This window comes from Zingiber officinale, chromosome 5B, assembly GCF_018446385.1.
Source record: "Zingiber officinale cultivar Zhangliang chromosome 5B, Zo_v1.1, whole genome shotgun sequence".
Taxonomy (NCBI): domain Eukaryota; kingdom Viridiplantae; phylum Streptophyta; class Magnoliopsida; order Zingiberales; family Zingiberaceae; genus Zingiber; species Zingiber officinale.
This window is the reverse complement of record NC_055995.1, coordinates 125,342,165-125,359,543: the sequence shown is the minus strand read 5'-3', so window position 1 is coordinate 125,359,543 and position 17,379 is coordinate 125,342,165. Positions and strand designations below refer to the sequence as shown.

Here is a 17,379-nt window from a genome sequence, read left to right as displayed (position 1 = left end):
GTTTCCTTCCTTAATCTTTTTTCTATTATTTTTTTCCAAAATTTCATAGTATAACTAATTAGTTTAATACTCTTATAGTTTGTATAATTTTGTATGCATCCTTTGTTCTTATATAAGGGAATTAGGATATTTATCCTCCATTGATCATTTTTTTTATTTTTAATATCATGTTAAATAATTTGGTAAGTTATTGAATATATTATTTCCTTAAGCACTTCTATACCTCTATCGAAATATTATCTAGTCCAACGACTGTTCCACTTTGCATCTCATTTAAAGCTTGTTCTACTTCTGAAGTTTGAATTTTACAATAAAAATTTAAATTTCTATGCACATTTGACTTACTTAAGTTAAGTTGGTCATTTAAACTTTCATTAAAAAGTTAATGAAAATACCTCTTCCAGACTTTCACCACACTTTTTATTTCTCAATCGTTTACTAGTACCTTATTATATTAATCTTTAGTACATTTTATTTGGATAAGATATCTTATCTTTCTTTCACTTTAGGTATTCTATAAATGTCTTTTTCCCCTTCTTTTATATCTAATTTTTGATATAATTGTTCAAAAGTTTTATTTTTTTGCTTCATTCATTACTTTCTTAGTTATTGCATATTTTTTAAAGTTTTCCTCGTTCTTACAAATATTTATTTACTTATAAGCTATTCATTTTTCCTTCACTTTCTCATTCCACCACTAAAATTCCTTATTTAGTAGTATATATCCCTTTGACTCACCGAGTATACTCCTAGCTATTATTTTTAACTTTGATACCATTTGATCTCATGTCGTATTAGAATCACCGTATATTTCACCTAATGTCTGTACTTCTACATTCTCTTTAAATATATTTTGCTTCTCATTTTTTAATTTCCACCACTTAATTTTATAAGTCGTATATATTTTCTTTCTATTGATACTATGTTTGAAACGTATATCCAATACTACTAACCTAAGTTGGTTAGTTAAACTTTCTCTAGGGATACCTTGTAATCTTTACAAATCTTTCAATACTCTTCTCTAATCATAAGAAAGTCAATTTATGATTATTATTCTCGCTTTTGAATGTGATTAACTTTTATTTTCTCTATTTTTTTTTAAAAATGTATTAGCTAATATAGTGTTATATGATATTATAAAATCTAATATATTTTTTTTTCTTTATTTCTCATTCCAAACCTATAACCCCGTACTCTTTTATATTCCTTATTTTTCATTTCGACATACCTATTTAGATAATTCATATTAAAATTATTTCATTTGACGGAATATTTTGTAATATTTCATATAAGTCGTCCCAAAACTTTAATTTGATAGTTTTATCTAATTTTCTTGTGGTGCATGTACGTTAATTATATTTATAGTTTCGCTATTATTATTCTATTCCCTTTTCTAATTATTTTTATAATAATTTCCTTAATGGTTAAAATCATGTCCGTGACTTGATTAAGATTCCATCCTTAATTTTGTAAATCTATCAGTGATTAGCTTGGCTATACCCTGGGGAGTAATATATATTCTAAAATTGATTATGTTGACTCAAGTGTCACTCATAATCCATCTTCATATTACGGAGAAGAAGATAAATTATAGAGTTAATTTATAATCAATCGTCAATGTCTAAAAGTGTTTTTTTTTTAAAAATATATGTTGATAAAAAAATAATCCCTTTTTTTATTATACTAAGTATGTCATTGTGGGGATATTTTTTTTTTTAAAGAAATGATAATTTCAGTTAGCCTCATTGATTATTCTTGGTGTGACCGGCTTGACCTCGTGAAAGTTTTTCACCGACCACTAGGATAAATCAGGAAGCACACGGGGCGATCAACATCTTTTGGTTGCACCTTCTATTTGGAGAAAAAATTCCTATAAATATATCATAGTTAAAATTCAAATTGTGAATATCTGAATGACAATCTAGATGTCCTACCGCGGTAACATAGCCACGGGACATATATTCTAAAGGATCTTAGATAATGTGGATCCGATTTTATGCGTTGAACCAAATAGCATCCGAATTGCCCACCCTCTGCTCATCGACGATCAAGATTCCTCTAGCACATCTACCAACGGTCGGATTCCTTCTCCCCGCCGCAACGCATCCCTTCTGGTTTCTTTAAGAACCCCCTTCAAAACCCCTTCTGCGGCTTCCTGTTGCTCTCCTCGCCGCCTCCCCATCTTTGTCTCCATCGCCAGGGTTGGCGGCGCGTCCACAGCAAGCAAGGGGCGGAGAAGGTACGAAAGCCATCCTCTTTCCTCCTCCCAGGCCTGGATTTTTTTCCTTATCCCATGTTACGATCTCTGCTCGATCGAGATGCGTTGCCGTTTCGGTTTTTTTTGACAACCCTTCTACTCATCGCTTATTTTTGCTATGCCCTAATCATTTTTTCCCCTGTGGTTCTGGAATCTGAGCCTTTCGTCAACATGTTCTGTTTCGCTAAGATCTTATGGGATCCCTTTGTATTCGTTATTTTATTGTTTTACTTTCTTGTTTGGTAATTGCTTTTTTGCTTTCGTGTTGTAGGTTGGTGCTGCTGCGATGTTGGTGTTGTTTGAAACCCCTGCGGGTTTTGCCCTGTTCAAGGTTTTGGATGAAGGGAAGCTGGACAAAGTCGAGGTATGGATAGACGCGTTTGGCGTTCCTATCTCGTTGCAGATTTGATCTGGGATAATGTTGATATGTCATGCTTTATCTCAAGTTATTACTTTTGTTTACTTTATTCGTTTTCCATCTGCTATTTCAGGATTTATGGAAGGAGTTTACAAGTGTGGAGTCTGCTAGAAAGGTTACTTGACAAGTTCTTATTTCTGCCGTTTTCCCTCCTGATTGTAAATGTTCACTACTGATTATGTTGTATCTGACTTTGTTTGAATTGACTATTATAAAACAAATGATTCTACATTTCACCTAGTAAACTAATTTTTTTATTAGGAAACTTCAGAGCAGTACAAGCTGCCAGATGATACTTGTTATTCAGTTCCTTTTTCTGTTGCCAACATGTTTTTTTTTTAAAAAAACATTTCCCCCTCTCTTTGTCAGATTGTGAAGCTGCAAGCTTTCAATAAATTTGAGAACACTTCAGATGCATTATCTGCTACAACGTTATTGATTGATAGCAAGCCCAGCAAAGGCCTGAGGAAGTTTTTACGTGCTCACTGTGATGGTGAAACATTGGCCGTGGCTGATTCAAAACTTGGCAATGCAATAAAGGATAAGCTGGTTAGCTAGTTAATGGGCTTTTTCATTGTCTGGCATGGTTTGGTTATATGATCTGAGTTTTGCATTCTATGATCTACAGAAAATTGATTGTCTCCACAACAATGCCGTGATGGAGCTGATGAGGGGGCTTAGGAATCAGTTGACAGAACTCATAGCTGGGTTAGCTGTACAAGATTTAGCTCCAATGAGTTTAGGATTGTCCCACAGTTTATCCAGATACAAGCTAAAGTTCAGCCCTGATAAGGTTACTCCTAGTTTGTAGTTTTGATTCAAAGTGGTTTGGGTATGCTCGCAATTGCCTGTCTATATCAATTCCTAACAAATATTTCGATGTTGAATATACTAACACCATATGGGAAACAAAAAAAATCAGTTTTTGTACACATATAATTTGATCCCCCTTTTAGAAAATGACATTCTTGCTTCTCTTGGTGAGTCTAGATCCACTAAGACCTAATTTATAAAGAAGGGGTTTTGGTAATTTGTGCATATAAAAGTTCACCTCTTATAAACTGAACTGCTCTTTTGATTATAAAAGATTTTCTTTTTGATTGTTTTAGGTTGATACAATGATCATTCAAGCCATCGGATTATTGGATGATTTAGACAAAGAGCTCAATACCTATGCCATGAGAGTCCGTGAATGGTATGGATGGCATTTTCCAGAGCTTGCTAAAATTGTGCAAGACAATATTCAGTACGCAAAAGTAGTTAAGCTGATGGGCGACCGTACAAATGCTGTTTCCCTTGATTTTTCTGAGGTAAAACATGAGTTCTCTAGCACAATTATTGGAGGAAATTGTGTTGTTTCCACTGCAAATAATTGATGTCCATGCTAACAGATACTGTCTGAAGAGACTGAGGCAGAGCTGAAAGAAGCAGCAGTGATATCGATGGGAACTGAAGTTAGTGATCTAGACTTGTTAAACATTAAGGAACTCTGTGATCAGGTTCTAGCTCTTTCAGAGTATAGAGCTCAACTTTATGATTACCTGAAAAGTAGAATGAACACAATTGCACCTAATTTGACTGCTCTTGTTGGGGAGCTTGTTGGAGCACGTCTTATTGCTCATGGCGGTAGTTTACTGAATCTAGCAAAGCAACCTGGGAGCACAGTTCAGATTCTTGGTGCTGAAAAGGTATATCTTTTTTTTTTTGTCCTTGCTTCCAAAAGTGCTTTCCTTTGTCACCATAGATGTAAGAGAAAACAATGATGATTAGTATGGGTTTGGTGGCATTGTGCTATTGTTGATAGATAATTTTGTTAAATGCCTGTTTAGGAAAAATATAGTTTCAAATGTTCCAGGTTTCAATAGTATACTTCCCTCATTTATGTTTCTCTTTGGGACTTCACAATGGTTGCTTTGAGAATAATTTTTTGGTGGTAATAATCTTGTCTTATGCTGTATTGTTGGAATTTGATATTATTTGGTAGGAGATGCATTGTTATTTTTTGGTATATCTCCCAATTCTTTATTTGTAATATTTATCCTTTATTGCTGGTTTAATTCCATATGTAGTTTAATTGCTTACCATAACAATGAATTGGTTAAGACTATTCTTATTTGCAAGTTAAGAAGTCCTATGAATCCTTTGCTTCTTCAAACTTAGAAGAACTTTTAATGTAGTTTCTCTTCCTAGACTTGGAGGTCTGGTAAATAAGGTAGGGAACTAATTTTACTCCTTTGGGGTGAGTATATTGTACATATCCCTCCCACCAGTCTTGCCTACATCTGAATGGACCATATGTTCTGAGTTTTCTATTGTACCATGAGCTAGAAATGAACCTGATTTTATAGCATTTAAATTATCTTGTGTTTCATTCTTGGGTATCCTGCAAGACCAGATATTTTTGCTAATTTATTTCTCTTAGATTTGTTGTTTTATAAAAACCGATGCATAAATCACATATGTCATAGAGGTTTATACAGTGAGGGATCACATCATGTTAACTTGGATCCATGAGGGCAATGTAGATTAAACTATCACACGCTTATTAACTACCAAATCAAGTCAGGGATCACATTATGTTAATACAGATGCATAAAGACAATGTAGGTTAAACTATCATACACTTGTTAAATACCAACTCATGACACATGTTAAATATCAAATCATGACTAACTTAATATTGTTATGATTGAATCATCTTCCCAGATAGACATGCTAAATGCATATTTTATGAAATTATTATTTTTATGGACTTCGTCAATTGGTTGTCTTGTGTCGTTTTTGTTTTTCAAACTTAGGAGAGGAGTTAAGTGGTATATGCTTTCTTCACACTTTGTACGTGCAACAGAGGGATAGTATCAGAGGACCAAAATAGAATAAAAAAATTTAAGCTAATGATCATTTTGGTCATCTGCATTAGATTGTTACAACTATCATTTCCATTTAATTGTGCAAGGACCGTTAAGTGCATGGCTGTCTCCACTGTCATTATTGAAGGGACAAACGGTATCTGTTTTTGCATATAACTTTAAATTGGTCATTTATACTTTTTTCCAATTTTCCTTGTTCCGCATATCTGGTTAGTAATGGTTCTTTTGGTCACACGCAGGCTTTGTTTAGAGCTTTAAAGACCAAACATGCTACACCAAAGTATGGACTTATTTTCCATGCATCATTAGTTGGTCAGGCAGCTCCAAAAATCAAAGGGAAAATATCTCGTTCTCTTGCTGCCAAGACTGCTTTGGCTATTAGGTATGATGCTCTTGGTGATGGTCAAGACAACAGTATGGGACTGGAAAATCGAGTTAAGGTAAAAATTATAGCGGTTCTCATATCTTTTAGATACATATGAAGCTTAAATTGAAATATCATTGTTAAAATTATTGAATAGCTTGAAGCCCGTCTCCGAGTACTGGAGGGCAGAGAGTTGGGGCATTCTGCTGGTTCAACCAAAGGAAAGCCTAAGATCGAATTTTATGATAAAGATCGAAAGAAGGGTGCAGGGGCCCTGATTACTCCAGCAAAGGTATGAATGGTCTTGGTGCCTTCACTTCTGTCAATGTTTCTTTGTCATACTACATGTGATCTTTGCGTTTTATCTAGCTGTATAGATAGGCCATATATATATACATTGTGTGAAATGTGGGTCTCGAAACTGATCCTGCAAATCCTGTGCTTCTCTATGTAGACGTATAATACATCAGCTGATCTTGTGCTTGGACAAGCAACTGATCCAACTACGAAGAAACCTGCTAATGAACAGGAAGGAGCACTTCTAAAGAAGAGGAAGCATGAGGAAATAGAACCAACGTCCACTGAGAAGTTATCAAATGAGACTCCTGCAGACCAGGCCAAGGACGAGGGTGAGAAGAGAAAGAAGAAGAAAAAAAAGATGGTTGAGGCAGATGACATTAGCTTGCAAATTGCTTCTGAAGAGCAGGGTACAAAGAAGAAGAAAAAGAAGGATGCAAAGCAGGAAGATGAGTTGCTGACACCCCATCCAGTGCCTAAAGAGGAACCCAGTAAAAAGGAAAAGAAGCGAAAGCAAGTTAAGGATGAGCAGGCACCGGACGATACGGCACATAAGAAAAAAGAAAAGAAGAAAAAAGACAAAGGGGCTCACTAAACCTTTTTGTGTTTTGTTTGAAGCAGGGATGTCAAAATTCCATTGTTCTAGGACTAGGCTTAGTGAAACTATGTAAATCGTTCCTTCTCTTGTATCTGCTATGTTGTCTCATCTATTTGCATTGGTTTTTGCGTTGCCATCTCCAAACTAGAACTTTTGTTTTCCAAATGGGAACTTTTGATTGGAGTATTTTATGTTATTCCATTAAAATCTAGTCCATATGAAATGTAGTTTTAAGTTTAACAGATCGATTCAACTTTGGGCTCCGGATTTTTTTTTTTTGATAATATAGGCGTGAGCTTTGCTTTATTCTTTTCATGATTAACCTATTAGATAAATTCGGAACATTTTATGCAGAAATCGATCTTTAGAATATTAGTCATATTTAAGATTCAAACTTGGAATCTCTTGTTACTTGTTTGAGTGTTGTATCACTATTCACAACACTTTCATAGGAGCTCAATATTATCAATTTTTATTGCTAAATTTGATTTATTACGTTACTTTTAACAATCTAACATTTAATTTCATAAAGGATAGAAGATACTCTGATTTTTTTTTTCTATTTTAATAATTTTTTTTATCTTTCTAAAATCTATTTTATTAAATAATAAATCTAAAATATTTAAAATTCTCTTTAAAAGTATCTTTATTATTTCACTATTTTTATAATTATTAATTATATTTTGTATATCTTAATTTTTCTACTTATTTAAAGACCTTTTAAGTCAAATTTGAAAATTTAAAAATTTATAATTATATTTTTTTTGCATGTTTGAACTCTTGGTAACCATAATTTTTTTAAAAAAAAATTCCTTAAATAAGTTTTTTTTTTTTGTAAATTTCTCTATTTTTTTTAAAGTAGTTCACTGAGAATACAAATCAAAATCAATTATATATATATATATATATATATTTCATTAAATATGTTAAAAATATATGTTTTAAAAAATTTATTAAAGATATTTTAAAGAACTATTAAGCATTTTTAAAATTAAATTTTTGTATCACTGCCTAGTCCACACGGCAACTAGAGAAGCAGCCAAATGGAGCGAAAAGTCAAAGAAAATTCTTCAGCGACTTCTTCCCTTCCCTTCTTCCTCTCTTATTTTTCTTTCAAGCTTTTGATCCTCCCTTTGAATTTTTACTTTTCCTCTCTTTCTCGATAGCACATCGAACGTGCTCATGGCGAGGCGCTACGATAGCAACCCTTTCGAGGAGGAAGAGGACGTCAATCCCTTCGCAGTGCGCAATTTTCCATATACATCTCCCCCCTTTCCAATTTGTTTTTTTTCCCCACTGGGTGTCCATCTGATCGTTACTGACTAGAATTGCTGTGATGTCTGATTGGTTTTTGCCGTTGTTTTTTTTGGGCGAAACCCTTGACATCTTAGTTTGAGAATTTTTGTATACTCGGTGTTAGGCTCCTTATGGGTAGAGTCATGTTTATGCACGGTTAAAAAGATACGTTTTTTACCTTCTTTTTTTGTCGGTCTTTTTCTGTATGATATGAATTTGTAGTTGTTATGGTATGCCTTGAGATGCTTTATTCCTTGCTCATCAATTCAGTTGGAGCCGGATATGGTATGCCCTAGAACCAGGGATATACAGTCGGACCTTCCTTTTGTAAGTGAAATAGCATAACGAAGAAAAATAAAATCCTGGGAGATTGTTTGATCCGGAATATTATTGGGTTTCTAAAAGCGGTCTATCTATCGATAGTTAACAACTTCCGTTTGTAGTAGAAATTCAAGCTTATTTAGAGTTAGAATAAACGTTGAATCGCATAAGAAGTACTTTAGTGCCTATTGAACATTTAGACAGGTGATTCTTCCCCTCTTAACTTAGCAATCTAGTTGTGGTGTTTGTTCTTGAAGGCAATGGTTTCTTTTATATCTGAAATTAAACAATGATCAAGTAGAGTTATAAGCTCTGTAGCTAGGAGTGATAATGATGTTTTATTTGTCTTTCTAGTTGATATGCCCCACTAAAACAAATCAGCAATCAAAGCTTGAATACGTGTCACTATTTAGATTACTTACTCAGTAAATCTGGTATTTAACTTATACTGTCAATTGTCTAGTGCCATAACATATGTGCTGCAATTTAGATGATTCAAGATACTGCAACTGACATCTTGAAAGAATTGCTCAAACCAAAGAGTAATAAATATAAGCACCTTCTGTCTGAAACTATTATGTCTTGTATGTGATAAAATGCTCAATTTGTGGTTAACTGAGATGCAAGACATCTATTCAACTCAGAAGAATTTTACCAGAATCAGTCTTACTAATTATTTTGTTTATCCAATATCCATTATGACTGCAGAATCCATCAAGTATTCCTCCCGCATCAAATTCTAGGCTTTCACCACTTCCTTCAGAACCTGCTGGTTTCTACAATGATTATGGAACAACAGTTGATATTCCACTTGATACATCAAATGTAAGTGCAAATTTCAGGGTATTATACTGTTAATGAAAGCCAACATATGAATCAGTAAACTGAATGCCCATTTGAGGAGGACATAAAGTTATTAGGAGTCCGAATGTGCTTTTGTGCTTTTCAAATATATAATTGATGCATGAAAAAGTCGTTTGTCATTGATATGTAGAGTTGCAGAAACATTTGTTATAAAGATTGCATCTTCTTGATGTCATAATCAGTGCTTGTCTGATGTATCTTTGCAGTTCCTGTTAAGAGTATTTTTCTGCAATGCTTTCATAGTTCTGTGTTTCCAAATAGGATATGAAGAAAAAGGAGAAGGAACTGAAAATCAAGGAAGAACAATTAAATAAGAGGGAAAAGGTATGTTTATGATCTAAATGCCAACATGAGAGACTCATTGATAGGCAGAAAATTCAAGTCAATTGATCATCTGCCTTTGTTGCATCTTGTTGTCATTTCTGCTCTGTGACAATTCTGTCATCTGTTTTTATTTTCCCCTATTTTAATGAACTATAAAACTCATCATGTTTCATGACTATTATAGAGAGGACCCATTGAGTCAGTGTTCACAACTGTTGTTTTCTTTGATAACAACATTTTTGCTACATTGATATATTTGTTTAATTTAGTTTTGTTTTATAGGAACTTAAACGTAGAGAAGAGGCAGCAGCACGTGGTATGATCTTCGTGGATCCTGGTTTTCTATTTTTTTGACACACTGATGTCGCTGCTTTCTCATTTATCTAATAACCTTATTATAGTGATTAAAGCTCTGCACCTTTTCATATTTGCAGCTGGTATTATGATAGAGGAAAAGAATTGGCCACCATTTTTTCCTATTATACATCATGATATTGCTAGCGAGATACCTATCCACGTGCAGCGATTGCAGTATGTTGCATTTGCATCATTACTAGGTATGTCTTGAAAAGAATAAATAAAGCAGATTATTTCTTAGCGGGCATTCTAGACTTATTAACGTAGTCAGCCAGATAACCAACTTTTCTTAGTGATATGAGATGATTGGTCTGGTAACTTCATTCAGTTTTTTACGTCTGCATTAAATGACATTTATGGATTCAGCTATGCAATCAAGTCACATTGTTACTTCCTTTTGTTTGTTTTTTCTTCTTTTTGAAAGGAACCCCAATTATTTTGTGTAACTGTTAATAACTACTTGGATTTGATTGTTTAGTATTAAGCTTTCCATTTCGGAATTTTGCAGGGTTGGTTGCATGTCTCTTGTGGAATTTTATAGCAGTTACAGCAGCTTGGATTGGGGGTGAAGGTGCTAATGGTATTGAACGTTGTTGTATATTTAATTCTATCTTGTCAGACAATGTTAATTTTATTAAACCATGACGAAGTTGATTTTGGTTGCTTTGTGGCTAGGTGTGAGGATTTGGTTCCTTGCCATCATCTACTTTATTTCAGGTGTCCCTGGAGCTTATTTCTTATGGTATAGACCTCTTTATCGTGCAATGAGGTACTTTTTCTTCTCATATATTGCCTCGTGTCTTATTATTTGAACATCAATTATACATCCAGAATTACACAAATATAAAATGATACATGTTATTCTCATCTCTTCCTATCTTGAGTAATTTGTGGACTGTAAACTGATTAATCCTCCACACCAACCTATCTCAAGTTGTTTTGCGCTTTTGCCAGATTGAATAATTCAGGCACAACACTAGCGACGATTTGGTTGCCTACAACTCTCGCTAATCACATTTGTAGTCTTCAAATAGCATGAAAACTAATATTAAATATATAGATTGTGAAGAAAATTTAAATTTCCTATTTGTAAGTTTTATAGAGTTGATACCATTAACCACTAATGGAAATATGAAAACTTCTTTTGCTTTTCCATTTTATGACGTTATAAATAAATGTTTTGATATAAATTATTAATAATATTTTTTGTATACTTTATCTTCAAGAATATGATTTTCTATCATGCTTTTAATTAAATAACTGATGATAAATATAAAATAAAATTGTGTCAAATATCCTGCTTTAGATGTATCTAAAACTATTATAAAGGATTTATATTTGTTGTCATTTATATAACTACTATTGCAACTAACAATTCATTAGCAAGCAACCTAACAACATAGTGACTAACACCATCTGCAATATTTTCATTCGCCTGCTATTTTTAATTCAGGCATTACAAATTACCCAACCAAAACATTCTGTACATGTAATACAGAATAGGAGTCCATTAAACCTAAAATTTAAAAACTCACTTACATGGACTTTGCAATGTATTTTGTAGGACTGAAAGTGCTCTGAGGTTTGGATGGTTTTTCTTGTTTTATCTGGTAGGCACCTTCTCACTGTCTGCATATTGATTGCTATGGTGTTGTAAGGGCATCTACTAACTATTATCTCTGCTGCAGCTACATATAGCATTTGTGATTTATGCGGCTGTGGCTCCGCCAATTATATTTAAGGGAAAATCTTTGGCGTAAGCTTCTTTTCATGCTTCCTTTGTTAGTTTTTGTTCTTCTCTATGTACTGATTAGCATAGAAGCCTTGCAGATGAATTACTTAAGAGGCTTGTTCATATTCTCGTAATGGACTAATGCTATCTTAGATGCTTTATGTTACACTTAGTTTCTCACAATGAATTACTCATCATGGAAACAAATATTAACTCAGTGAACAGTCATATAACTATAGTTGGATACCAAAGGGTTGGACATGTAAAACACAGCATTAGATTTGCGAGAAGCCATGTGGCTGTTCCATGTTGCTTCACATCTATTAAGTGTGATTGGCACATAAGTCAACTTGATTTAAATTGATACCATTCTGATCCTAGATTTCAATCTTGTAGCCTGCAGCTGGATAAATCAGATGAATCATTGTGTATATATATCCTTAATAATTTGCATCCTCTGATCTTAATATTGAATCCACTTTAAAGACATACCCTTTGACTCTTGTATTGATTGTTGTAATGACTATCTCAAATTTTAACTTTAAGATAGATAAAATTGAAATGAACTAAGAGCTCATTGTTAAAGTTGCAGAGGTCGGGAATGTGTGAGCCTCAGAATTGACATAGTTGTGATTGAAAAATAACATAGTCAGAAGTGGTTGTGATTTGTGAAAAAGAAGCTGTGCCATATCAATGCTATCTTAATCTTCCACTTTTCACTTGGCATCAATGAGGACACAAGATTCTGTGTTAAGCAATAGATCATATAATCTCTTATTGACAATTTCATTTCAATTATTTTTAAATGAATTTGACAACGTTTTGTAGTTTTTAGTCATGATGAGGTATGAATCATCACTTTTTATTATGAAACATATGGTCAGAATCAATCATATTTGTTGGGACCTTGATGCCGGCTAGAGAGGAGGAAAGGGGGAATAGCGTTTCATCCAAATCGTCACTTTTTACACTTGTTAGTACGTAGCGAAAAACAAAATACAAACTAACAAGAAGAAAGCTAAACATAAACAATAAGGAAAGACAATAAACCAACATAAGGCGTTTACGTGCTTCGGAGATTAGGACACCTACTCTACGGCTGTTCGTAAGATGGACGATCCCAATCCGTCGATGGATGACTCCTCAGAAAACCTTCAGCTAGCTCAATCTTCTTGTGGGTGGAGAAACCTCACCACAATCTTGATCACGTACACACGGATCACACACAGGAGCTTGGAAGACTACTAATAGGGGTTAACCACCTCTATTTCGTCAACCATGCCCAAGTACCCCGAGTTCTATTAAATAGAGCTCGACAGGAAAACATCAAGCTATTTTCCTACCACCAGTCGACTGGTCCTAAGTGAAATTCGACCGTTACAGGCCAACGGCTCAATATCAGTCGACTGCTCCACATGAGTTGAGCGAACAGAGACATTCTATTCGCTACCAATCAACTGATGAAAACACCAGTCGACTGCTACAGTGAACCCTAAACATAGAATTTTATGCCGAGTACAATCTCTCATGCACTTGTCCTTACCCGCACAACTTAGACCTAGCCTTCTAGTCTCCTCCATCAGCCTCGCGTCTCTCGGATGCCTCCCCATCCTTCACGCCTTGCCTTCTAGAGCTTCCATCGGCCTTGTCATTATTGTCGGGTCTTCCTTTGCTAAGAGGTTGCATCTCCGGAACTTCATTCAATACCAAGTCACGTTTGGACTCTCCTTGTTGTATTTGCATCCTGCACACTCACAATGCATATCAAATACAATAATAAATCTAACTTAAACTTTTGTCCAAACATCAAAACCTAGGGTCACACTAGATTGCTCCAACAATATTATGCTATCAAAGAGAATACTGTACTATCTTATTTATATTTTAAGGATGAAAATTTTATTCCAAGGTTAGAATTTTTAAATTCTAAACCTTTTAAATCAATCCAATATGTCTCTACTGAACCTTACAATTCAAGATGCAAAAATTCACCACGGTGATTCACAATTCCAATTTTGATTCTAGAGTGTGTATTTGCTTGTTACTTGGATGGATAAATAGGAGCAATCGCATAATTCAGGTTTTTACAATTGTCGTAAACATCAAAATAGCACCTGGTGGAGCTAATTTTCTATTTTGACCAACCCATAGAGGAATTTGGTTGGTTGGGTTGTATATTATGTACTGGCCAGTTGAATGCTAATACCAGTATTAACATTTTGCTGCTAACAAATTCTCTTTCATGTCTGTTGCAGAGGAATCCTTGCTGCTGTGGATATAGTCGGTGATCATCTGATAGTTGGGGTTAGTTCTAAGCTATTCTGAAGATCCTCTCACAGTATTCATTTACCTTCGAAGGATATTGTTTCAGAATTCAAATGCTAAGCAGTTTGCAAAAAAAAAACAGTCCTACACCAAGCTACTATTTGCTTAGGGTTGTTATACCATAGAATTGACTAATACTCAATTTTAGTCTGCCCATATCTATGTTGATCTCGTCTTTATATTTGAGTAGATTCTGTGTGTTGTTTTTTACGTGATAGTCAAAAAACACAAACTGAGAATCCAGGATCATCAAAACAAATTCTGTCCTCATCTCCAAAACATGACTTCTATATATATATATATATATAACCCAAAGCTCTTCCATCTTCTTGTAGATCTTCTACTTCATTGGTTTTGGAATGTTTTGCCTAGAATCGTTAGTCAGCATCTGGGTCCTTCAGGTAATCCTCAACCTTCATCATATTTGTTACCAGAACAAATTTTGTTCTCTGTTTCAACAGAATCTATACTATGTGGTGAATTTGCAAAGACATGGTTGCCAAAGTGCCAATGAAATGAGTGCCTTATGTTTCTAAATGAAAAACCTCACCTTGATTTACTCTTTTAGATCTGATACTCACTGTTCTTTCTGAGTTTCTCTATTTATCTAACAGAAGTAGTATAGTTTCCAATTCTCGGATTAACATGTTGAATATTCAGAGATTCTAGAAGAAGAAAAAAACACTTTCCCCCATCATTATAGCCTTTTGGGACATATTTTTTGCAGAAAGTATACAGGTACTTCCGAGGGACTGGTAAAGCTGCAGAGATGAAGCGGGAGGCAGCACGCAGTGCTATGAGAGCAGCAATTTGATCGAACAGGCTTCGAGATCATGTGTGAGAACTATATTTTATATCTTTGCTATTTGTTCTTCAGTTATTGAAGCGTGATGTGTGATCAATAGTAGGGGCTTAGCACATGGAATGACATTTTTTTAGCAGTTGTAAAACTTTTTTTTGAGGGGTCAACAGATGGGATTCCAGATACTTTGGTAAATGAATTAGAGAGTTATAGAAACATTTGCCCATCGACATCATATCTGACTGTATCATTTTTATTTTTAAAATTATTATTATTATTAGCATTGTTGTAATACTTATAGTTCATAATTATTACTAGTGATCGTGCATACATATTGCGTACTAAGTGGGACAATACAGGGAAAGATTTGATGGAAGAAGAATTGGTATATAAAAATGATTTTAATTTTTGAAGATTGTCCTTATTTTTATTTTTTTTAGTAGGGCAAAATTTTAATATTTTTATAATTTTATACACCTCTAGGGGTACTTATAAAAAACTGAAGTGGGACAACTGCCCCACCAAAGCTATACATGACTCCGCCTCCTGATTGCATGTGTAGTATAATACATGAACGCATGCGGGTAACAGACTCTCATTCGTAAAAAAATAATTTAATTCTTTATATCATATATTAAACTAATAAGAATAAAAACTACACTTAATTTTAGCCAAAAGGTCATCCATAAATTGGATAATGGTGCGATTACATTTAATCTTAGCCAAAAGGGCGCCCATAAATTGGATAATGATGCGTTAGACCCATACAATAGTACACTGCAAGGGTAACACTCGAGAATTCCAACAAGCTATTGTAACATAATCTCCCTTATAAAAAATTATTTTAATATTATACTTGATTTTATCCAAAAAGCTAAGAAAGTATGCTTTCTAACATTAACGATTCAAGATATTTATAGAAATTTCTCTGCTCGCAGTGTTGCCAATTTTAAGATGTGAGACTAAAGAAAACTCTAGATTTCTAATTGATTAATGAAAAAAATTCTTAATAATACGCTGTAGTTGAGTCTCGAACTCTAGATTTCTGATTAATTAATGAAAAAAATTTCCAATAATACGCTGTAATTTAGTCTCAAATTCTAGATCACTGATTGAAATATTTGTGAAAATTACTAATAAACCTTAGAATTATTTTCAATGTGAATAAAAAAAGGACATTTACGTAAATTCATTTTAGGTTTCACTAAAGTTAGTAAAGGGGATAGATTCTTAATAAAATAGTAAGATAACATATACATTTCGATCACAGTAATAAGTCATGTTTCAGCAGTCAAGTCAACATTGTTCACTGCAAATAAATTATATTGTAACAGAGTTCATACAATATAGAGCTACCCACATACCCAGTCCGGGTCCATAATTGGGTCAACTGGTCGATTACTTATTAACTCATATTACGAGCCTGAATCATAATCAGATTCGCGCCTTGCCAGGCCAGGACTTAAACTCGGATCTCCTAAATGAGCACTTAGAGTATTCATAATAAGGTCAAATATTTCTCTTAAATATTTATGGTTCTTACCTCCATATCATCAATTAAATATCTTACTTTTTAAATATTCTAAATTCCACAATTAATTATCTAATATATTAAATATTTCGCTCTCAAATATCTCAAATTCCATTATTAAATATATATTTTAATTTTTTGTAAAAAAATAAAATAAAGAGAGATCTATGTCGATGATTTTCAATATTAATTTTATATTTGAGATTGAAGGATATTGAGAGAAGTATTTTATCTAAATATTCCCATTGTGGACTAAGTACAATTATTAATATTTTTGTCTTAGTTAATTTTTTTAATAATTAATCAATAATTTGTTTGTTATATTATTTATTTTAATAATGGCAAAAGAGTAAGAGACATTTATTTGTTAGTTAATTTATAATGGTTCGTCAATAAATACTTGTATGTTGTTTATTAATTATTTAATAACTAATTGGGAGTTTTATTTTACTATATGATTATTTATAATAATCATGGTATAGCAGTGCGTAAATGATTTTATAAATTTGTAATTTTTTTAATATAATATTATTTAATTGTGATGATGGGTGAATTGTGAATTAAACATGAATTAGAATTAGTAGTTTCGAATGATAAATCATAGTCATATTGAACGATTAAAATTAAGGGTTAACATGTCAGAAAATATCAACTCGATGATTTTAAATTATCAAACCGTCGATTTCGAACTATGATTGAGTCTATTATAATATGGACATTTCATGTCAATATTATATTATAGTAGCATTTCGATGCTAATCAAAACTAATAATACTGACATGAGTGTACCAATAGTGGTTAACATATGTTAATACATACAAAAATTAGAAGCGCGAAGTGGAATGAGTATTGGTAACTATATCAGTTATCTGCTGTGAGGAAGAAACAAATGGTAGCGTGATAGTGCCAACTATAGATGATGACGAGTAAAATGATAATCTATCTCAATATGCTTCGTTCTCTTATGAAAAACTATATTACGCGCAATATGAATGACACATTGATTATCACAATGAATAGCTG

At 33.4% G+C, this 17,379-nt stretch overlaps 2 protein-coding genes and 1 pseudogene across 2 annotated transcripts; 2 read left to right on the top strand and 1 right to left on the bottom strand.

Annotated features, from left to right (window-relative positions):
- The first annotated feature begins 2,117 nt into the window (after positions 1 to 2,117).
- On the top strand, positions 2,118 to 7,015 carry LOC121985812 (probable nucleolar protein 5-2). The gene is made up of 10 exons (XM_042539471.1): positions 2,118 to 2,239; positions 2,529 to 2,621; positions 2,749 to 2,790; positions 3,045 to 3,224; positions 3,304 to 3,468; positions 3,785 to 3,985; positions 4,067 to 4,363; positions 5,785 to 5,985; positions 6,067 to 6,201; positions 6,364 to 7,015. Exons 2-10 carry the CDS (start codon positions 2,544 to 2,546, stop codon positions 6,799 to 6,801), a joined length of 1,737 nt encoding a protein of 578 aa, XP_042395405.1. The 5' UTR covers positions 2,118 to 2,239; positions 2,529 to 2,543; the 3' UTR covers positions 6,802 to 7,015.
- Positions 7,016 to 7,820: 805 nt separating this feature from the next.
- Positions 7,821 to 15,060, top strand: LOC121985811 (secretory carrier-associated membrane protein 2-like). Its single transcript, XM_042539470.1, has 12 exons — positions 7,821 to 8,046; positions 9,130 to 9,246; positions 9,547 to 9,609; positions 9,892 to 9,925; positions 10,044 to 10,166; positions 10,475 to 10,546; positions 10,642 to 10,735; positions 11,531 to 11,576; positions 11,655 to 11,722; positions 13,954 to 14,002; positions 14,359 to 14,424; positions 14,751 to 15,060. The coding sequence occupies exons 1-12, from the start codon at positions 7,987 to 7,989 to the stop codon at positions 14,835 to 14,837; spliced, it is 879 nt and encodes a 292-aa protein (XP_042395404.1). The 5' UTR covers positions 7,821 to 7,986; the 3' UTR covers positions 14,838 to 15,060.
- A 511-nt stretch (positions 15,061 to 15,571) lies between these two features.
- Positions 15,572 to 15,711, bottom strand: LOC121988021 (annotated as a pseudogene).
- Between the last annotated feature and the right edge of the window lie 1,668 nt (positions 15,712 to 17,379).